Raw genomic sequence first — 22261 nt, 5'->3', positions numbered from 1 at the left:
CTGGCGCCACACGTGCAGCTCCCGGCCCTGGGCCGCCACCCTCGGCCCTCCCCGGGGAGGAAGCTCCGGCAGCAGGCAGCAGCGGCAAGGCCCTGACTTTCCCATTCCACCCCACCCCCTCCGCCCACACGGCTGAGGTCACCCCGGCCCAGCCTCTTGTGCAACTTTCCCAAGTGTGTGCCGAGAGGGAGAGGAGGAAAACTCGGGGAAGCCCTGGCCTCGGCCACCTCGGGGGCTCGCTCCGCGCCCGGCGACACGCCCCAGACTCTTGGAGAGCTGCCGGCCAGCCTCGGATGCCCAGTGCGCGCCGCAGCCGCTGTGAGTGCCCTGGCGGCTCGGCGCGGTCCTCCTGGCCGGCGTCCGAGCTATCTGGGTGCTTGGGGGAGGCGCGGAGGCGGGGGAGGCAAGGATGGAGGCCGAGACTCGCTGCTGCAGGGCGTAGAGGCGGCCGGGACCCGGCCTTGGAGAAGTTCCTGGGGCGTGAGACTTCCCTGTGCGGCCCGCGGGCTGGGGTCCAGCTGGGGGAGTCTGCAAGGGCCGTCAGTCCCAGGCGGGGCGCTGCTGCCGGCATGGTCCGCCCGGAGTGGGCGGCGTCGCTGCCCAAACCCGCAGGGCCTGCCGGAAACCCGAGCCCCCTGGGAGGGCCCGCGGCCTCTGGCTACTTTCTGGGTGGAAGCTGTGTCGCCCCGCCTGTTGGAGATCATTAGTGTACTTCCCAGCACAGCGCTGCCAGGCTGGGCGAGAGGTGCAGAGTCGGGCGGATCTGGATTCTTGCCCCAGCTTGCAGCCAATTTGTTCTTGAGGCAGGAATCCACCGCTGTCTGGAGCTTTCTGAAAATTGCAGGTTCTCTGTAAGGCGCGCATTGTGCTTCAATAAAAACAGTTCCTCTGGGCTTGGCCACCAATCCCCCACCGGCAGAGCTCCCACTGAGATGGTAACTCTGTATCCTCCGGCCCCCAGAGGGCTGGTGCGCGCAGCAGGCGTGCAGCAGGTGTGCTGGAGGTGTGGACGCATAGATGCATGGACACAGCTGTGGACAAAAGAATGGATGGTTACTTGTAGAGGCCTCTAGTCCCAGTCTGTTTGGGGGTGGGGAGATACAGAGAGGTGTAGGGCACTGCCCTGCCCACTGGGAACGCGCAGTCTACTTGGGGAGAATGCTAAGGCTCCTGAAACCAGGCTCTGGGTGCACTTCCCCGAAGGAGCAGGCCTAGACCTGCTAGGGTTTAGTGGGTGGAGCAGTTGAGAGAGCTCTGTGTTTTAGGGCGGGTGTATTTGTCATTTTCCAAGGCAATAGCATGTGGGAGAGGGGGTGCCGAGAAGCAGAGCGAGAAGTCAGAGGAAATAGCAGGACAGGGTGGGGAGCCTGTGCCTGCTTCCAGACTCTGCTGTGCCCTGCTCGCTGCTGTGCCTGCCCCCAGGAACGGCAGCCATCCCAGCACAAAGACGCAGAAGACTGTGCCTGGGTCCTGGCTGGGGCCAGTGGGGTAAGGAGAGAAAGGGGAGTGGGAGGGTGAGAGCAGAGCAGGTGCGAGAGAACAGCTCCCTTGCTGTGCAGGGACCAAGCTACACCTGAGCTTTGGCAAATGGGCCAGCTCCGGGTTCCAAGCCTGGAAGTCCTGCCAGGTAACAGCTGGAGATGAGCGGGTCACCTGCAGCGGGAGGTGACGGCTGCCGGTTCTGCTCCGGCCGCCCCGGGCCAGGGGCCTGCAGTCCAGTCGTGTCTCTCTCGGTTATTTAACAGAGAAGGGTGACAGCCCGGCCTCCAGGAAGATGCCCTGGTTTGAAACATCTGACTCAGCCGAGTGGGTGGGAGGAGGCCTCAAAGAACAGCCATGGCCAAGGCCCAGCCAACGGCAGAGGAGAGTGGGCAAGGGAAGGGACTTCCGCCACCCTGAATCTGTACAAGCCTCCTAGGTGAGCCCAGCCAGTATCCGCCCGGCCACTCCCGATCCTGGCCACTGACCCAGTCCTCACCACGCTCGTTGCTGTGGGTGATCCTGGACTCAGAGCTGCTGTTTTTAAATAGCAGCTTCAGCAGATGCGGGTCCCTTTGGGAGCTGGGTGGGGAGTTTGCGGTGCCAGCACACGTTGAGGGCAGGACCAAGGGAAGGGACCCAGGCGGTCAGGGCGTTGGAAGGAGTGCAGGCGACAAGGATCTGAGGGAGAAAAGGACTCAAGTAAAATCCAGGCAGTAGCTTCCAAACGTCAGCAGGGTGGCATGCACTGAGGACTCAACCCGCCCCGGGAGAGGCAGCTGCATCGCTCCAGCTGCGATGGAGAAGGTGCGAGCACTGGGCGGGAGCGTGGAGCAGACGGCCTCGGTGGGCCTGCCGGTGGGGTGCAGGCTGCACACGGCAGCCATGGGGACGGCGGCTGGCACCACAGCCGGGTCTCTGGCCCCTAAGCTCCTCCTGCTCTCCTGGATCCTCCCCAACCGGGGGGGCCTCTTGTGCTGTGAGAACCCCCCAGAGGGACGTCCATTTCCCTGGTGAGTGCGCAGGACCCCCCTGGGCCACCCGTGTGGGGAGCAGGGCGAGAGCCCTGACTGCAGGCTCCCCCGGGAGCCTCCCCGTCCCACCCCGGACCCTGGAGGGCGTCGTCCCACGGGGAAATCACACTCAGAGGACTCTGGGCTGCACGTAGTCTTTAAAAAAGTCTTTATTTGATTTTTTTAATTAAAAAATAACTTGGGGGCCGGTGCCATGGCTCACTTGGTTAATCCTCCGCCTGTGGCGCCGGCATCCCATATGGGCACTGAGTTCTAGTCCCAGTTGCTCCTCTTCCACTCCAGCTCTCTGCTGTGGCCCGGGAAGGCAGTGGAGGATGGCCCAAGTGCTTGGGCCCTGAACCCACAGCACCCACATGGGAGATCAGGAGGAAGCACCTGCCTCCTGGCTTCGGATCAGTGCAGTGCCAGCCATAGCGGCCATTTGGGGGGTGAACCAACAGAAGGAAGACCTTTCTCTCTGTCTTTCTCTCTCACTGTCTAACCCTGCTTGTCAAATAAAAAATAACTTAGGCTTGTGTATGCAACACATTTTAAAGCCAGGCACATAAAATGGCCCAGTGGCCCTCAGACTCTCTTCTGCCTTGCCCGCTCTCTCTTATTCATCATTTGGTGTGCATCTGGCTGGCTGCGCGTTTGCAGGGAAAGCACACATAAGACATGAATCACGGGCCAGGAGGCTGCTGCTTGCTGTCAGGCAACTGCGATCCTGCCATCCGCATCGTCCCTCGGCCTTCGTTTTTTGACTCACATTACCACGCGTGGCCTCCCACGTCCTGGCGTCATCTCTTCACACCTGCCCAGCACTGCAGAGTGGGAGTGGGTCAGAATCCATATGGGCAATCTGCCTGATGGGCGCTTGGATGACACCCACGCCTGGGCAGTCGTCCGCGTACAAGGACACCTGCGAGCACGCGTGTGAGTTTCAGCAGGGCCGAGTCCTAGCAAGAGAGTCGAGGGTCTGAGCAGACGAGGTTTTGATAGCGTCAAATGCCCTCCGAAATGCCTGTGCGACTCGCGCTCTACCCCTGCCCCGGGAGTGCCCCTCCTGCAGCCTGCCCACCCTCAGCATGATCAGCCGTCCTTTCAAATCGTTTCTCCTCTGGTGGATAAATGAAATATCTTTAAATTTACATTTCCACGATCATTAGTAGGTTTGAGTCTCCTTTGAAAGTGTCCTGATTCTTTAAAGACTTCCATTGGCTACTTGCTGACATTTGTTTATCCATTGGCTTGTCTTCTATTAGGTAAGGGTGATTTCCACTTCGGGTGGTGATCCTCAGTTGCCTGTATCACAGATGCTCTCTCCCTACAGCCCCCAACATCCTACTCATACCAGCTGGGCTGCCCCCTGTCAAACCCTCACCCAGCCAGGCCCGGAGCTCTCCGACGGGGACAGGCTGGGTGATTCCCACTGGAGTTTTGCAAACAAGCAGCAAACATTCACAGCTGGGACCGTAGTTTCTGGAGTTAGGCTGGGGATTCGAATACCAGCACCAAGTGCGGGCTGTACCACGTGCAGGCTTCTGTCTTGAAGGAGGAAATGCCTAACTTCTTTAGGCAGCCATTTCTTTGGGAATAAAATAGATTCGAATCGTGTCGACCCGACAGGCTGCCGTTGTGTGTGGATAACAGTCATCAACCGTCTGGCACTTCTTGGGCCCTTAATTTGTGCCAGTGACTGCATTGTATGTGTTCAATGTATGAGAGGAATGTGTTCATTCCTTTCACAAAGATACGCGTATTACTTATCTGTGTTTCGGCCAAGCTCTCGCCCGCTGCCAGGCCCAGGGATGTGAACCTACAGTGTGAGATGCACTCATTCCGACAATGTCAATGTGTCAGGTTCTGGGCCGTGACACATCTCCCTCCCAGGCCTTCCTCCTCCGCTGCACCTCTCTGTCCTTTCTCTGTCTCCCCGAGCTGTCCTCGGGCTCCCAGCCCAGGACGCTGGATTCCTGTGCACACAGATCCCACGGGTTCAGTCTTTGAGGATGGGGAAGTAACAGGACACAGAAGAGATTCCTCCGGCCTTCCACACCAACACTGGCTCATCCGTTTACCACCTGTGTGGTCTTGGAGGTGTTACTGTGACTGTCTCTCTGAGCCTGGGTTGTCCTTCATTCCCAGGGAGCCACAGCAGACTCTGTTTTAGGCTCCTCGTCCAATGACACAGAAATCCACAAACACTCCAGTCCCTTATATAAAAAGGCAAAGTATTTGTATGTTCAGCAATGCACATTCCCTTATATCATCTCTGATTTCTTGTAATACCTAATAGCAGGCAAACGCTCTGTGAGGCGTTACCATATCCACTGTTCAGGAAATCAAGACAAGGAAAGCAGCCTGCACGGGCTCAGTGCAGATGCAGTTATTTTTCTGAATATTTCCAGGCCGCAGTTGGTAGGAGGTGCCCACTGCCCTGGGCTCGGGGGTGGGGGGCTGCACCGAGGCTCCCCACGGCCCCTAGTGTGCATAGGGTGGCCCGCTGCAGGCGCTCAGCCAGGCCTGTTCTTTCCCCACTCCCTGTGTCCCGGCGCTGACAACTTTCTAAGGCATTGTTCTGGTTTTGAAGCCGAGTCAGCCTGTGGCCCCAATGCCTTTAGGAGCTCCCCTTCTAAAGTGCTAACGGAGCCTAGAGACCACACCTTTCATGAGTTCCAGCCACTTCTCCCTCGGCTGGCGTCCCTGGTGGCAGCGATGCCACTGCAACACGCCAGCCCAGGTTGATACCCGAGTTCCCTCCCTCTGCATGCCTGGAGCCTAGCCGGGTTCCCTGAGTGAGTGACTGAATGGGTGATTGTCAGGATCCTTGCTGGGTACCTGCAGGCCACGTTACTCTTGCTTCCTCTCCAGGCTCCCTCCCTCCACAGCCTTCACCTGAGGCTGATCAGCCACCTCCTCCACTCACCTTTCCAGGCCTTTGGTTACCTCATTCCCACCCTGGAAACACCACCCCAACCACAGGTTTTATTTGTTCCGGGCCCAGTCCCCTTGCATTCCCACAGTGCATTCCCCACGCGTCTACAGGGGCGCAGTACTCTCTCCGCTGTCACTCGGTCCTCTCGGTCCTCTCTTCTTCCCTGACGACTCCCTATGATGGGTTCCCTCGGGTATGGCCCTCATTCCCTGCTACCCCCAGTGTGCAGTGCAGGGATTTGCATGCAGTAGGCATTTGGCCATGGATGCATGGACCGTCAGGTAGATGCCATCCCTGCCCTCCTGGGTTACAGCTCAGTTCCCGTGCTGCCAGCTCTGGCTTCCAGGGCAAGAGGCTCTGGGCAGAACCTCCCATCCCCGCAGGTCCATGACCTGTTCCACAAAGGGGACACTAACACCACTGGCCTGCTCCCTGGGCACCCCTGCAGGGCTCTCACAGTTATTGTGGTTATTAACTACAGTCACCGTGCGGTACAGTAGGTATCCTGAACCTATTCCTCCTGGCTGGAATTTGGTGTCCTTGGACCAGCATCTCCCCAGCTGCGCCTGCCCCCAGTCCGTGTTAACCGCCACTGGCCTCTACTTCTATGAGTTCAACTTGTTTAGCTCGCGTAGCATTTGTCTTTCTGTGCCTGGCTTCTTCCATCTAAAGGAAGGTCTTCAGGTCCATTCACATGGTTGCAAGTGACAGGTTTTCCTTCTGTGTGAAGCCTGAATGGGAGAGCAACTGCCGCTTCTTAATCCAAGTGGATGAACACTTCGGTTGATCCCACCTCTTGGCTACTGTGCATGGGACCGTGGAGGTGCACCTCTCCCCTCGACCTAGTGATGCCATATCCTTTAGATATAAACCCATAGTGGGGTTGTTATGTACTTCTTTCTAGGCCTTTTGCTATGCAAGAAGGGGCGTCCTTAAACGCGTGGGGTGACATAGCATGTACGGGCTAGCATCTTCTGTTTTTCAGTGAGATCCTGGGGCACCTCCCGTGTCCTGTAAAATACTCAACAGCTCCATTTTGATGTCTGCTTAGCAGTTTATCGTGTGCCATGAGTAGCCCTTCCTTATGCTTGGATGTTTAACAGCAGCACTGTGCAGTACAGCCTGGAACAGGACTCTTCGCCTGCCTTTCCCACTATTTCCTTAAGACAAATTCCTGGAAGTGCCCATTTTGGGACGCTCAGCACTGGCTGCCCAGTGGCTTTCTAGAAACATGTAGATTCCCCCGCCTGCTGCAGTGAGAAGAGCCTTTTGATTCTGCAACTGCAGCAACGCCTCGGCCGGGGGCGGGGCATGCTGCCACCCACCGCCGCTGGGCTCTCCTGACAATGAGCCCCTTGTGCGGCACCCCCATCCCCTCTTCCCGCACTGGCCCTCCATCCCCGGCTCCAGGCTTCGCAGACGGGGAGGCTGCTGTCCGGTCCCACCCTGCCTTGGCACTCCAGGCTGCCTCCGAGAGCAGGGTTGGTAGAGCTGAGGGCTGAGGGATTTGCCTGTCCGTGGGGTCACCCCTCTTCCAAACTGACCTGCAGAGACCCCCAGGGCAGTGAGGGGGAGGGAGAGAGGGAGGAAGGGTCTCTTTCAGAGGCCTTGGGCCCAGGGCAGGCAGCAGTCTGCACAGCAAACAGGGGGACGCGAAGCCCAGCCTGACTGTGGCCACAGAGCCCGCTGACCAGCCGGGGTCGGCCTCTGCTTCTCTGCAGGCTCTGGAGCCGCTCCATGAATCCCCAGAAGAAGGTGGACCTGAAGCTCATCATCGTCGGCGCCCTTGGGTGAGCCCGGCTCGGCTCAGGGTCTGGGAAAGGAAAGCGGCTTGCCCTGCCCTTGGCTGTGGGATATGCAGCTCTCCCCCAACCTCTCGGCTCATTTTGATTGGTTTCTGCCTCCAGAAACCATTCCCTAGTCCCTGGCGGACCAGATGTTAGAAGTTCTGAATCCCAGGGAGAGACAGCAGCAAGAGGGGTGTGGTGAGACTCTGAGAATGTGTGTGTGTGTGTGTGTGCGCGCGTGTGTGTTCACGCGTGTCGGGTTTCCCGCAGTGTGGGAAAGACCTCCCTGCTTCACCAGTATGTGCACAACACGTTTTATGAGGACTACCAGACCACGCTGGGAGCCAGCATCCTCTCCAAGATCATCAGAGTGGAGGACACGACGTTGAAGCTGCAGGTAAGCAGCCTTGCTCTGGGCAGCACAGATCCCCCTAGAACTTACCCCGCACCCCCTGGACAGGCACTGGCATGGTGGGTACCTCGGGAGCTAGAGTGGCCTAGAGCAGAGACTGGCAACCTTCAGCCTGATTTTGTAAATAAGCTTTCTCTGGGACCTAGCCACACCCATTGGTTAGTGAACATTGGTTGTGTTAGTGAACACAATGTGTTCTGCACACAGTGGTGGAGTCGGTGAGCTGTTAAGACAGTAGGACCTGCAACACTTCAAATGTTTGCTACCTGGTTCTCTCAGGGAAAAAAAAATATTGCTGATCTTTGATCTAAATCCAGGAATTGGGGGATGAGAAGCCCCATGCAGTCTCAGATTCCCTGGAAAACCTAGCAGATGACCTTGGGCAGTCACTCCCAAGGTCCAGCTTTCCAAATCCATCAGACGGGAATAACAGTCCCAGCGCTGATGACGCAGAAGCGACGGAGAGCTCAGCTGTGCCCGTCTCCGCAGAGGCGTGTGGTGGGCGTGGGCGGGAGGGACTCTCTGTGGTCGGGCCTCCCTCCATGCGCTCATCACAGCCCGTATGTGGCTGCTCTTCCCTGCCAGATCTGGGACACAGGCGGTCAGGAGCGGTTCCGCTCTGTGGTGTCCACATTCTACAAAGGCTCCGACGGCTGTATCCTGGCTTTCGATGTCACTGACCTGGAGTCCTTTGAAGCTCTGGATATCTGGCGGGGGGACGTGCTGGCCAAGATCATCCCTGTGGAGCAGCCCTACCCCATGGTGGTGCTGGGGAACAAAATCGATCTGGCTGACCGGAAGGTACCGTTCATTCATTCATTCACTCATTCAACAAGCCATGTGTGAGCACCCGCGGCACAGAGCTGAGTCAGCTGCAGTACAACTTGGAGAATTTCAGCCTGAGATTGAATCCAGACCCTTCCAAAGACTATTGTAATACACAGTGGCCAACGCAATGGTAGAGAAGTACCTGCGAGACTTGGGGATTGCAATCTTCCCACACCCAGAATCTATACAGGAGCCCTAGAAGAAGTGGGTTCCAGCATGATGAAAACTGAGGACAATTTTGTCTAGAGACAGGGAGTGGTGGGGTTTCTAAGGTAGGCAGGAGTTAGGCCTCAGTGGAATTTGAACGGCTCTGTAGAACAGTATTTCGGCTGAGGGTCAATAAAGTTTGCGACTGCACTAGGCATTTAGCGCAGTGGTTACAATGCCAGTTAAGAGGCCTGCATCCCGCATCCCAGTTCTTGGGTTGAAGTGCCAGCTCCAGTCCTGGCTCCAGCTTCCTGCCAGTGCAGACCCTGGGAGGCAGCAGTGAGGGCTCCAGTAGTCAGGTTCCTGCCACCCACATGGGAGACCTGGATGGAGTTCCCTCTCCTGTGCGCATTTGGGGAGTGAACCAGCAGATGGGAACCCTCTGTCTATCTGCCTCTTAAATAAATAAGTAAAAAAATTAATTTAAAATTATTAAGTTGCTTTTTTAAAAAAAGATTGATTTATTTATTTAAAAGTCAGAGTTACACAGGAGAGGCAGAGAGAGAGAGAGATCGTCCACCCACTGGTTCACTCCCCAGATGGCTGCAATGGCCATAGCTGTGTTGATCCAAAGCCAGGAACCAGGAGCTTCTTCCAGGTCTCCCACATGGGTGCAGGGGCCTAAGGACTTGGGCCATCTTCTACTGCTTTCCCAGGCCATAGCAGAGAGCTGGATCAGAAATGGAGCTGCCGGGACTTGAACTGGTGTGCATATGGGATGCCGGCACTGCAGGCAGCAGTTTTACCTGCTACTCCACAGCGCCAGCCCCTTAAACTACCTTTTAAATTAAAAATGGCATGTCTTATGGGAAAGTATTCACCTAAATAGCTTCAGCATGCCCTGCACCGAGGGGCTAACTGGACAGCCAGCCTGCTCCATGACTACGGGGCCATTGGGAAGACAGCTCTTCTGCTCATCGCCAGTAGGAAAGGGAAGAGGTAGATTTAATTTACAAAAGATGCTCTCCTGCCAGAGAAGCCCAAATGACACCAAAAAATTGTTTGAATTAAGTTTTTGCTATTGTCTCAAATAGAGAAAAGTAATGGGGAACTGAATCAGGGCGTTTGAACCGTGTTTTCACAATGCTTCAAATCGAGAAAAGCAACAGGAGAACAAGGCCTACCTGTGTGGGAAACCAGAATGGAGTTTGGGCTCATGGCTTCAACCTGGTTCACATTGGTAATTGTGGCCATTTGGGGAGTGAACTAGTAGATGGAAGATCTCCCTCTGTCTCTCCTTCTCTCTCTCGGTAGTTCTGCCTTTCAAATAAATTTAAAAAGAAATAAATTTCTGATTTAGCCTTTTAAAAAGATCCCTGCTTGGGGCCAGTGCTGTGGTGCAGTGGGTTAAAGCCCCAGCCTGCAGCGCCGGCAGCCCACATGGGCACCAGTTCAAGTCCCCACTGCTCCTTGTCCGATCCAGCTCCCTGCTGATGTGCCTGGGTAAGCTGTGGAGGATGGCCCCGGTGCTTGGGCCGCTGCACCCACATGGGAGACTGGGAAGAAGCTCCTGGCTCTTGGCTTCTGATCGGCCCAGCTCCAGCCATTGCGACCATCTGGGGAGTGAATCAGCAGATGAAAGATCTCTCTCCCTCTGTCTGTAACTCTGCCACTCAAATAAATGCATCTTTTTAAAAAAAAAAAATCATTGAAAACTTTCCTTTGACTTCAAATTTTTTTCCTTTGCAAACATCTGCTTTATATGAATTTTACATTGTATGTCTTCGTCAGTAGTTTAAAAAAAGATTTACTTATTTGTTTGAAACTGAGAGAAAGATATCTTCCATCTACTGGTTCACTCCCCAAATGGCTGAAATGGCTGGGGCTGGGCCTGGCTGAAGCCAGGAGCCTGGAGCTCCATCTGGGTCTCCCACAGGGTGTTAGGGGCCCAAGTACGTGGGCCATGTTCCACATTGCTTTTCCCAGACACATTATCAGGGAGCTGGATTGGAAGTGGAGCACCCGGGACTCAAACCAGCGCCCGTGTAGGGTGCCAGTGTTGCAAGCTGTGGCTTAACCCACTACACCACAACTCTGGTTCCAACGTATGTTTGCTTTAACGTGAAAATGCTTCTCCTCCGATTTTCTGAGTAACATAGGAGGCTACTTCAAAAAGTTCGTGGAAAATGGAACAGAGAGACAAGTGTATCTGGGGCAAACATTCCGAGATCCATGCAGAGTTTTTCCATACATGCATTTCCCACGGACTTCCCGAAGACCTCACACAGACATAGCAGAGGTGCGTGCCCGAGAGCTCCTGGGTGCCCGGGGAGCTGGAGCTGGGGCCCAGGGACCGACGACGCTCAGCACAGTGGGAAAGCACGCTCCTGCGGTCTGCCCCGTGCTCCCGCGCCATGTGCTCGCGGCTTCATCACTCACGATGACCCCACGCCTGCACATCCTCTAGGTCTTTCTCTGGCAAACACAGCCCACAGAGGCTGGTGCTGTGGTGCAGTGGGTAAAATCACTGCCTGCAATGCTACAGTATCCCATATGGGCGCCGGTTCGAGTCCCGGCTGCTCCACTTCCTATCCAGCTTCCTGCTAATGCACCTGGGAAAGCAGCCGAGGACAGTGCAAGTCCTTGGGCCCCTGCACTCATGTGGGAGACCCGGAAGAAGCTCCTGGCTCCTGGCTTCAGATCAGCTTAGCTCTGGCTGATGCAGTCATTTGGGGAATGAACCAGTGAATGGAAGACCTCCCTCTCTCTGTCTCTACCTCTCTCTGTAACTCTTTCAAATAAATAAAGTAAATCTTAAAAAAAAAAAAAAAATCCCTTCTACCAAAGGTAGAAGTATAAAAAAATCACTTTTTATTGGAAAGAACAGCTTTGTTGGCTGTGGGATTCTTTGCTCAGATAATTTCTGGCTTAACCACTGACACATGAAATTAGAATCACATTTTCTAAAAATATTCTTCGTTATTTTTAGTAATGGGTGACTGATTAGTATGCTAATTTGAACAGTTACATAATCGACCACTTTAAATGCAAAGAAGTGGAAAACCATTATAAATGAAGTGTTGCGACTTGGGCTAATTTTTGTTGGCCATTTGGTTTCCAATGAGTGAGAGAAGCTGTAACAGGCCCAGCGGAGTGTTAGTGGTTATTGTGGACCGGAAGGGAAATTAATGGAAGCAGCATCTCCAAAATGTGCATGGTTCCCATGTCCCCAGTACCGCACCTCGAGTCTATTTCCAGGATCAGAGCCCACGTTATAAATAACTTTCCCTTTCTAAGTAAAAGAGGAGGCGAGTTTTAGCATCGCCTGAAACTCTAGCCACGGCTTTCTCCCCAGGCCAGCTGGGGGCTGGGGGTTGGAAAAAGGATAATTTTGTGACATAGTTCCAACTGATGTCTTAGAGTTTGTATTCAATCGTTCACATAAAACCAAACTGGAAGAGGGGGAATGAGATAAAATGTTTGTTATAACAGGGCCAGGGGGACCTGGTCACTGCCCAAAGGGAGGGAAAGGACAGCCCAGGCCAGGGGCTGCAGCTGTGCCCTGCCTTCCTAGCTCTGTCGCTGGGGATCGTGGGTTATGGCAAAAGGTGATGGTGATGCTGGGGAGGTGTGATGGTGGGGAGGGGTGAGGGTGGGAGGGTGACAGTGGGAGGCAGTGACTGTGGGGAGGGGGTGACTGTGGGGAGGGGGTGATGGTGGGGAGGGGGTGATGGTGGGAAGGGGTGATGGTGGGGAGGGGTGATGGTGGGGAGGGGTGATGGTGGGTAGGGGTGACAGTGGGAGGTAGTGACTGTGGGGAGGGGGTGATGGTGGGGAGGGGTGAGGGTGGGAGGGAGTGAGAGTGGGAGGATGGGAGAGGGGAGGCAGTGATTGTGGGAAGTGTGTGATGGTGGGGAGGGGGTGATGGTGGGAGGGCCTGAGGGTGGGAGGGGTGACAGTGGAGAAGGGGTGATGGTGGGAGAGAGTGATGGTGAAAAGGTGTGATGGTGGGAGGGGTGAGGGTGGGAGGGTGTGACAATGGGAGGGGTGAGGGTGGGAGGGTATGACGGCGGGAGGGAGTAAGGGTGAGAGGGAGTAAGAGTGGGAGGGAATGAGGGTGGGAGGGAGTGACTGAGAGGGGGTGAGAGTAAGAGGGAGTGATGGTGGGTGGGGAATGATGGTGGGAGGGGGTGAGGGCGGGAGGGTGTGACAATGGGAGGGGTGAGGGTGGGAGGGCATGACGGCGGGAGGGAGTAAGGGTGAGAAGGAGTAAGGGTGGGAGGGAGTGAGGGTGGGAGGGAGTGACTGAGAGGGGGTGAGAGTGAGAGGGAGTGATGGTGGGTGGGGAATGATGGTGGGAGGGGTGATGGTGGGAGGGGTGATGGTGGGAGGGGTGAGGGTGGGAGGGTGTGACGGCGGGAGGGAGTGACGTGACAATGATGCCACAGCAGTGGTGATGGTACAGGAGCAGTGACATCCCTCCCTCTCACTCAGGTACCCCAGGAGTTAGCCCAAGGCTGGTGTCGAGAGAAGGATATCCCCTACCTTGAAGTCAGCGCCAAAAGCGACATCAATGTGGGGCAGGCCTTTGAGATGCTGGCCAGTCGGGCTCTGTCGAGGGTGAGTAGCTGTGGCGGTAGCACCTGCTGCTGCCTGGGGTGGGGCTGGAAGGAGCTTGCAGAGAACAGGTGGGGTCATCCTCCTTTTTTTTTTTTTGTTTAAGATTTATTTATTTATTTATGTGAAAGAGTTACACAGAGAGAAGGAGAGGCAGAGAGAGCGAGAGCGAGGGAGAGAGAGAGAGAGAGAGGTCCTCCATCCGCTGTTTCACTCCCCCAGTGGCCGCAGTGGCCAGAGCGGTGCAGATCTGAAGCCAGGAGCCTCTTCCGGGTCTCCCACGTGGGTGCAGGGGCCCAAGCACTTGTACCATCTTCCACTGCTTTCCCAGGCCACAGCAGAGAGCTGGATCAGATGTGGAGCAGCCGGGACTTGAACCTGAGCCCATATGGGATGCCAGCCTGCAGGCGGTGGCTTTACCCGCTACGCCACAGCGCCGGCCCTGGGTCAGCCTCTTAGCAGGCTGCTGAAAGGGCTCAACAGAACTCCAGCTCTGGAAGCCCGGGAGTCAGAGGGACTGCTCTGGAGTGTGTACCTGGTGGTCCCGCTGGTTATCCTAAAAACTCCAGTCCAGTTGCTCATGCCGCAGACCCTAATTTAGTTAGGGTTTGAGACGTGAGCATCTAATCCAGTCCTCACTGGTGGGAGAGAAGCGCCATGGTGCCACGCGTTTGTCCCAGTGGGACAGCGAGGTTGTGGGAGTCGCTGACCTCCTGTGGTCAAACCGTGAAGATCCGTGGACCCCTGTGTGCCCCGGCTCCACCAGCACCTGCTGGGTGATCAGATGAGCCAGGCCCAGTGCTGGGCTCCGGGGACCCTCGCTCTCAGGAGAGGGGGCCGTGTGAGTGACTGAAACACAGCTACTGCATGGTGGGACAGGAGCTGGCGACCGGGCGCACGGAGAGGCGCACACTCAGCCCCCACGGTCCGGGCAAGGCGGGGGGAGCTCGCGGCAGGTGGCTGAGAGCAGTGGCAGGGTTTCAGCGCTCTGATGGGGGTGTGGGAGCTCAGAAGAGGGCCCGGCAGATTGATACGGGGTGGGGGGCTCAGCCCGTTCCACTGGTCTGCGAGTAGTCAGGGTGGGCTCCCCAGAAGAGGGGAGAGCAGATTGTGGCAATGAGTCAGCGTGGAGTCAGCGCGGGGGCCGCGAGCACTGACAGTGGGAGGTGGGAGGTCTCCCCTAAGCGGAAGCACCTGCTGTTGTCGTGGTGGTGACTGGTCTGTCCGGCCCTGTGCCACCAGCTTTGAAGGACAGAAGTACCGCCCGCGACGGAGGCAGGGGAGAGGACTGGCGCCTGCCACCCGCACACCTTGGGGGCTGGACCCCAGGGCTGCCCCGGGGGCTGGGCTGCTGCCTCTCCTCTGGCCCGCAGCTCCTCCAGCTTGGATTCAGACAGAAGCAGCAGGTGTCTGCCTCTCAGTGCACAGGGGAGAAAGGTGGCTTTACCGCAAGGTCACTGAACAGGCTCCCCTCAGGCAGGTGCCCGGACCTCCTGACCTCACAGGGTGATCGGTGCTCAGTACTCCTCCACGTGCTGACCTCATTGGGTGATCAGCTTAGTACTCCTCCACATGCTGACTTCACAGGGTGATCGGTGCTCAGTACTCTTCCACATGCTGATCTCACGGGGTGATTGGTGCTCAGTACTCCTCCATGTGCTGACCTCACAGGGTGATAAGTGCTTAGTACTCCTCCATGTGCTGACCTCACAGCGTGATTGGTGTTTAGTACTCCTCCACATGCTGACCTCACTGGGTGATCAGTGCTTAGTACTCTTCCACATGCTGACCTTACAGGGTGATCGGTGTTTAGTACTCTTCCATGTGCTGACCTCACAGGGTGATTGGTACTCAGTACTCCCACATGCTCACCTCATGGGTGATCAGTGCTCAGTACTCCTCCACAGGCTGGCCTCACAGGGTGATCGGTATTTAGTACTCCTCCATGTGCTGACCTCATGGGGTGATTGGTGCTCAGTATTCCCACATGCTGACCTCATGGGTGATCAGTGCTCAGTACTCCTCCACATGCTGGCCTCACAGGGTGATCGGTGTTTAGTACTCCTCCATGTGCTGACCTCATGGGGTGATTGGTGCTCAGTATTCCCACATGCTGACCTCACAGGGTGATCAGTGTTTCGTATTCCCCCACATGCACAGTACTGAATGCAGAGTCCCAGGAAGCTCCCATCTGCCCACAGACAGCGTCTGGGTGCGGAGAGCATCTGTAGTACCCAAATTCTGTCCTCCCTACTGTGTTGGGGCTGAGTTAACACCTTCCCCGTGGTGCTGACTTTGAAGACATGGTGCCCTTCGCAGATGGTAGCTCGTCTGCTAGGCTTTTCTAAAACATTCTTGCCAAAAGCAGGGGTGGCGGCCCCAGGCCAGTCCCCTGCGCTGATCAGAAGGTGGGAGTCACAGGTGCGGTGCTGCCCTCAGGCTGGACAGCATCTGACCTCTGTCCCAGCGCTCTCTGCGGGGGCGGGGGCTGGGCAAGACCAGCGAGTCACCGGGCCTCCGTTTCCTCTTCCTTAAGAGGAAGTGCATCCTGGGAGCTGTCAGGCTAGGGCGAGGTGCAGACCTCGTAGGCTCAAGGTCAGGGGCGTGCGACATTTGTGTGTGGACCGTCAGAGTGAGGTCTGGAGCTGACTCGGAGGTGCTGGTGGCTGGGGTGGCCGAGGGCACCTGCTCAGAGCAGCGGCATGGGTGGGGTTAGGAAGGGCCATTCGCAATGTGCAGGTGGACCTGGGAGGCCACTGAGGGTGCGAGCGAGAGGGGCAGAGGGCAGAGAGAAGGGCAAGGCCAGAGGCCCAGACGTGAATCCAGGCTCTGCCTTTAGCCACCTCCAGGCTCTGCCTTTAGCCACCTCCAGGCTCTGCCTTTAGCCACCTCCCAACCCACCGCTGCCCCCTCTTTAAAGCAGCTTCCCAGGGGTTCAGCACAGAGGAGGCACTGATGGGGAAAGGCGGCTGTTTGTAGGTGGAAGGGACGCACGGGGGCGTCCAGCGGAGGAATTCCCTGCTGCAGAGACCATGGCCCAGGCTCCGGCGACGGCGAGGGAGGCCGGAGCTGGCCAGGGCACTTGGGACAGAACCCTGGGGTGGGGTGCGGTCAAGTGCACGAGAGAAGGCAGCGGAGCCCTCCAGCTGGCCGCACTATCTCTAATGTGGCAAGAGGAGGGGCGATGGGTTAGGGACGCCCTGAGCCACGACAGGGAGCTGGGGAGTGAGCAGGCCCTCTGTCAGAGAAAGAGGCCTCCTTCCTGGAGGGTTAGTGGGACAATCACATTGTCTAGGAGGGAAACCAGTGGGCTAGCAGCTGCTCCGTGAAGTTACTGCACCCTGAGGAGGTCACCGGGGTGCATGGCCTAAAGGAAAGCCTGTGAGGTGACAGGTAGGACTCCCAGGGTCACAGCCTCACTGAGGCTGCACGAGCCGGACCCTACCTGGATGACAAGCAAGCTGCCCAGGGGCCCGAGCAGAGGATGGCACAGGAAACCAAGGTGGGGGCTTCCCTGGGGCTTCCTGGGGACAGACTTCCCGTTGCAGAGCACAGACCGCTCCCCAGTTTTTCCTATTCAAATGCATGCAGGGGCTGGCGTGGAGTGCCTGGGTTCGATACCCGGCTCCGCTCCACACTCCAGCTTCCTGCTAGGGCAGACAGAAGAGCCAGGGGGCGATGATTCCAAGCAGCTGGGGCTCTGCCCCCGACGTTGGAGACCTGGGATGAGTTGCCAGCTCCTGGCTTTGGCCCAGCCTTTACAGGCATCTGGGAAGTGAGTCGATGGATGCTCTCTCCCTCTCAAATAAAAAAAAGTTAAGGGGGCCAGCACTGAGGTACAGCGGGGTAAGCAGCCTCCTGCCATGCCACCAGCCCATATGGGCACTGGTTCCAGTATCAGCTGCTTCACCTTCGATGCAGCGCTCTGCTGTGGCCTGAGAAAGCAGTGGAAGATGGCCCAAGTGCTTGGGCCCCTGCACCCACGTGGGAGACCCAGAAGAGGCTCCTGGCTCCTGGCTTCAGCATGGCCCAGCCCCCGACATTGCAGACATTTGGGGAGTAAACTAGCAGCTGGGGGATCTGTCTCTCCCTCTTTAACTCTGCCTTTGAAAGAAAGAAAGAAAGAAGGAAGGAAGGAAGGAAGGAAGGAAGGAAGGAAGGAAGGAAGGAAGGAAGGAAAGAAAGGAAGGAAGGAAGGAAGGAAGGAAGGAAGGAAGGAAGGAAGGAAGGAAGGAGAAAGAAAGAAAGAAAGAAAGAAAGAAAGAAAGAAAGAAAGAAAGAAAGAAAGAAAGAAAGAAAGAAAGAAAGAAAGAAAGAAAAGGAAGGAAGGAAGGAAGGAAGGAAGGAGAAAGAAAGAAAGAAAGAAAGAAAGAAAGAAAGAAAGGAAGGAAGGAAGGAAGGAAGGAAGGAAGGAAGGAAGGAAGGAAGGAAATCTTTTTAAAAGGAAAGAAAAGAAACGCCCTAAAGACTTAAAAAAAATTCCACAATAAGCTGTGTGTGTACTGTAAGAGCTGTGTCACAGCACAGACATCACAGCGCCCTTCACAACTGTGTATACAACTGGGGATCCTTGTTACCCAAGACATTGTCACACTGTGCCTGACCGAGTGTTCTTTTCCTTTAAGAGATTTATTTATTCATTTGACAGGCAGAGGAACAAAGGGTGGGACGGATGGAGAGATCTTCCATCCACTGGTTCACTCCCCAAATGTCCGCAATGGCCGGGTCTGGGCCAGCTGAAGCCAGGAGCCAGGAGCCCCATCCGGGTCTCCCACGTGGATGGCAGGGACCCAAGGACTTGGGCCATCTTCTGTTGCCTTCTCAGGTGCACTGGCAGGAAGCTGGATAGGAAGTGGAGCAGCTGGGACTAGAATTTGCACTCTGATGTGGACGCCGGCATTGCTAGCGGCCGCTTACCCCGCTGTGCCACAATGCTGGCCCCAGCCTGTGTATCCTAATTTAGAATTATAATAATTCAAAAGGATTTCCTAAGGGATAGTCGAGGCCCACTAGCTAGACTTCTAGGGGCAGCTGGTGCTCTGCCGGCCCAAGCCCTCCCAGGCAAGGGTCAGAATAAGAGGCTAGCCAAGAAACAAATGCCAGGAGCTAGTGCCCCTCCCAGGGCCAGTGACGGCTCAGTCTGGGGTGGCGTGAGCGACAGGGCGACAGGGCACCCTCTCAGGGGCCGAGGAGAGCCTCTGAGATCAAGGAAGCAGCCAGAAAGGCTGACACCAGCTCCCGGGGCCCAGGGCCACAGGAGTTAAGGGTGTGGTTGGGATCTCCTGTGCTGCCAAGCAGATAAAACCAGAGAGAAGACACGACCCCAGAGCACCCAGCACAGATGTGCGTGGCACGCGGGAGGCTCTGCCCCGCTCCGGCTCATCACCGCAGCTGGAGCCACTGGCCCGCGCTCCCCAGGGCCATGCACAGGAACCCTGCAGCCGGCGAGACCTGGGCGGGGGGCACACGGGGCCCCTCCAGGAAGCGAGGTTCCAGCCCATGGGAGCCATCGCCTGGGAAGTCCTTGCCCCCAGTGCCCTGAGCCTGAGCCAGAGGCTGGGCTCCTGCTGAGAGGAGAGCTGGTGGGGGCGATCAGACAGAGCAGGGCTTTCTCTGTGCCTCGGTCGGGGCTGGAGAGAGGCCGGGGTGGCAGAGGGGGCAGGGGGAAGAGGCAGTGGGGGTGTCGGGCTGTCAGCGGGGGGCGTGCCCTCCCTCATCTCTGCCTGAGCCCAAGGGTTGCCTCACAGGTCCCTCTGGGAGTGGAGAATGATGGGACCTGGGAGGAGCCCTGAATCCAGACCCCAACGGCCTGGGCTCCTGGGGAGAGGCTGGAGGGGCTCCTGGGGGGTGGGGGGCATGATTTCCTGCCTGGGGAGGACATGCGAAGCCAGGCGCAGCGGTGGCCTTGGCACGCGGGGACACTCGCACTGACCGGCTGTCCCTTCCCCAGTACCGCAACATCCTGGAGAGCCACCTCACCGACTCCATCAAGCTCTCGCCCCACCAGGCCCGGAGAAGATGCTGCTGACTCCCGCACCGACACGGCCGGCCGCGGGCCTGGCCCCTCCACTGGAGCGCAGGTGACACCAGACAGCAGCCCCCCAGCCTGGCGGGCTGAGCCAGAACCCTTGACCCCTCGGCTGGACCCAGAACCAGGGAGGCCACAGCTGGGCCTGGAAGGTCACAGCCAACATCCGGACCCTGGAGGAGACACAACTCCCTGAGTGGCCCCAGACGGCACACCTCAGCAGAGGCCAGTCCTGCCAGCTCCTGGGCCTGACCTCCCTGTCCCTGCACCTCCCACCCCAAAGCCATGAGCACGGACGGCAATGTGGCTCGGCCGCCCTCGGCAACCAGAACAAGGGTTGAGGCTGTGCACCCCACGTGCGGGGCCTGCCCCAGCGCCCAGCAGGGAAGCCGGAGAGCCCACTCTGCTCTTTGCAGAAGGGATTGGAGAGGCCCAGAGCAGGCCACCGGGCGGGCGCTCGCGGGCATTCCTCCTTGCTGGGTGCTCGGCAGCCCACATGCGTGTCTCAAGGCTCAGTTTTCTCCTCTGTGAAATGGGGTGAATGTGTGGTTCTGAGGCCCAGAGGCTGTACTGGATCTCGGTTGCTGCTGATGCGCACGCCTGCTTCTTCTGCACGTTTTTCTGAGCACCCGCCACCTCCGACGCCCTAAGGTCCAGGGACGAACCACACAGGCGAGGGAGCGGGGGCGGGGCGGCAGGCAGGGAGTCTAAACAGGGGTTTGGAGACAGCATGTAAAATGAGAGCTAGAGAACGAGAAGGCAGGTGCCACCCGGGAGCCGGAGGAAGGTGCTCAGCGAGAGAAAGGAGCAAGAGCCCAGGCCCCGAGGTGAGGGCCAGGAACAGTGAAAGGGCGTTCCTTTGTGGGGGGGGGGGGGGCAGGAAAACCGCTCGGCGCCCCCTGGACGCGCCTTGCTGTTCTACGGTTCAGCCACCAGAGGGCAGCAGTGCCCCTTCTCGGCCAGGCTGAGCTCACGGACCCTGGCGGAGCTGCTAGGGCGCGTTGCTGACCTCAGGACAGGAGAATCCCAGTTTCTTAAGCTTCGGAAGAAATGGGCAGAAACTGCAGTGCGTGTGATTCAGGAAAGAAGCCAGCTCTGACGGTGGCAGGCAGGCAGGCACTGGAAAAAAGTGTAAGGGCACGATCTGCTGCTGCTGGACAGAGCGGCCACGCTGGCCCGTGGGGGCCTCCAGTGGCCAAGTCCATGCCCACCAGCGAAGGCGCTCTCAGCTCCAAGGCGAGCTGGCGAGGTCACCTGTGAGGGCCCCGTGTCATCCGACTCCAGATATGAGGGGAGAGCAGCATGGAGGGGGCGGAGGGCCCACAGGGGCAGACTGGAGCTCACGTCAGGGTCCCAGAGGCGGTGGCGTGTCCTCGTTGGGGTGGCTTCCTGCTCGTCACCCGGGGCGCTGGGAGCCGGATGTGCCGCGGCTGGGTGTGCTCACTGTGCACAGCGCGTCCTAAGGCGCCGTTTCACTCTATCCAGCTTCAGTTACCCGTGGTCGTCTGGGCAGCGGTGTGGATGGAAAAGTCCAGAAATAAATGATTCAACACTTGCCACCTGTGCGCTGCTCGCAGTGGCAGTGAGCCATCTCGCCCTGTCCTGCTGTCTCTCTCCCAGGGGTCGCGAATCGTGTCTCTGTCCAGAGTGTCCACGCTGTCTACACTGCCCGCCCGCTAACCACTCAGGCTCGTTCTCTGTCACCAGGTGGCCCATCTGGGCACTGAAGTGTGGGTGTTCCAGTCACCTCGATGCGACGGCCAGAGGCTGCGTTGGGTGCCTCATCAAGCACGCACGGGTGGCCATGCCCGGCACATGAAGGCTCTGGAGGTCGCACTCACGTACCGGTCATTCCTGTGCTTGGTCATACATTAAACTGTATCCTAGATCCGTGTGCATGGGAGAGACCGTCTCTGCTGGGATAGGATCTGATTCTATCCATGGTTTCAGGCATCCCCTGGGAACAAGGGGGGCCCCTGCATTCAGTTTTTTTTTAATTTATTTGACAGGTAGTTATAGACAGTGAGAGAGAGAGAGACAGAGAGAAAGGTCTTCCTTCCGTTGGTTCACTCCCCAGATGGCCGCAACGGCCGGAGCTGCACTGATCGGAAGCCAGGAGCCAGGTGCTTCCTCCTGGTCTCCCAAGGGGTGCAGGGCCCAAGCACTTGGGCCATCCTCTACTGCCCTCCCCAGCCAGAGCAGAGAGCTGGACTAGAAGAGGAGCAACTGGAACTAGAACCCGGCGCCCATATGGGATGCCGGCGCCACAGGCGGAGGATTAACCAAGTGAGCCACGGCGCAGGCCCCGCATTCAGTTTTTAAAGAACCCCATTGCCATGGTTCAAAACGCAAAGCCTACAAAAGAGTAGACAGGAGGCAAACTGGGACTGGCCACACCGCGGGCAGGGCTCAGCACGCATGGAAATCTGGGTCCCCCCGCTCTGAAGTCGTGAGGGACTTAAGGACATGCAGAGCTGGTGGGGGAGAAGGAGCCCCCAGGCCTGGAGCCCGTCTCCCCCCAGCCCACCCTCTCCGGCCTCAGGCTCACACGCGGCAGCTTCAGAGAACCGGGCCGGCAGGCCCAGGCCACTTCCACAGCAGCGTGGTGGGCTTCAGAGAACCGGGCCAGCATGTCCAGGCCGGCCCCAGCACGGCCCTGCTCTGCGCTCTGCCAGGAGAGACAGCGGAGCGTCCGGGCCAGGACTCCGGAGACACCTGCCCTTGGGGCTTGGACAAACAGAGCCACATCTTACACACCTGGAGGCTGGGCCAGGCCAGCCTGGGGGGATCTGGGGAGAGGCCCAGGGCTCCCGCCCAGCAGAGCTCCTGACCTGACCCTCGGGGTCATGCAAGCAGCCTTGTCCCCAGACACAGGGTACAGGCCACAGAGCAGCCAGGCTGGCAGTGATGGCCAAAGTGACAGAGGCAGCGGGCCGGGCTGCCCCATGACGCCAGGGCCCGGGCAGGAAGTGAAGCTCAGGTGGAGGGCATGGCCTGTGCCATACAGCGTGT

At 57.7% G+C, this 22261-nt stretch overlaps 1 protein-coding gene across 5 annotated transcripts; it reads left to right on the top strand.

Moving 5' to 3' along the window:
* The first annotated feature begins 140 nt into the window (after window positions 1-140).
* Window positions 141-21137, top strand: RAB7B (RAB7B, member RAS oncogene family). 5 transcript variants are annotated; one of them, XM_070054944.2, is made up of 7 exons: window positions 203-318; window positions 1746-1918; window positions 7152-7220; window positions 7488-7614; window positions 8215-8430; window positions 13099-13224; window positions 19172-21137. In XM_070054944.2, the coding sequence occupies exons 3-7, from the start codon at window positions 7168-7170 to the stop codon at window positions 19247-19249; spliced, it is 600 nt and encodes a 199-aa protein (XP_069911045.1). In that variant the 5' UTR covers window positions 203-318; window positions 1746-1918; window positions 7152-7167; the 3' UTR covers window positions 19250-21137. The 5 variants fall into 5 exon arrangements, with proteins under 5 accessions (XP_069911043.1, XP_069911045.1, XP_089167496.1 ...); XM_089311370.1 differs by lacking the exon at window positions 203-318 and adding an exon at window positions 1295-1488; XM_070054942.2 differs by lacking the exon at window positions 1746-1918 and having other exon boundaries at window positions 141-318.
* The last annotated feature ends 1124 nt before the right edge of the window (window positions 21138-22261 follow it).

The sequence above is a fragment of the Oryctolagus cuniculus genome, chromosome 13, assembly GCF_051225735.1.
Source record: "Oryctolagus cuniculus isolate XC-2025 breed Fujian yellow rabbit chromosome 13, ASM5122573v1, whole genome shotgun sequence".
NCBI lineage: Eukaryota > Metazoa > Chordata > Mammalia > Lagomorpha > Leporidae > Oryctolagus > Oryctolagus cuniculus.
This window is presented reverse-complemented; position numbering and strand designations above follow the sequence as displayed.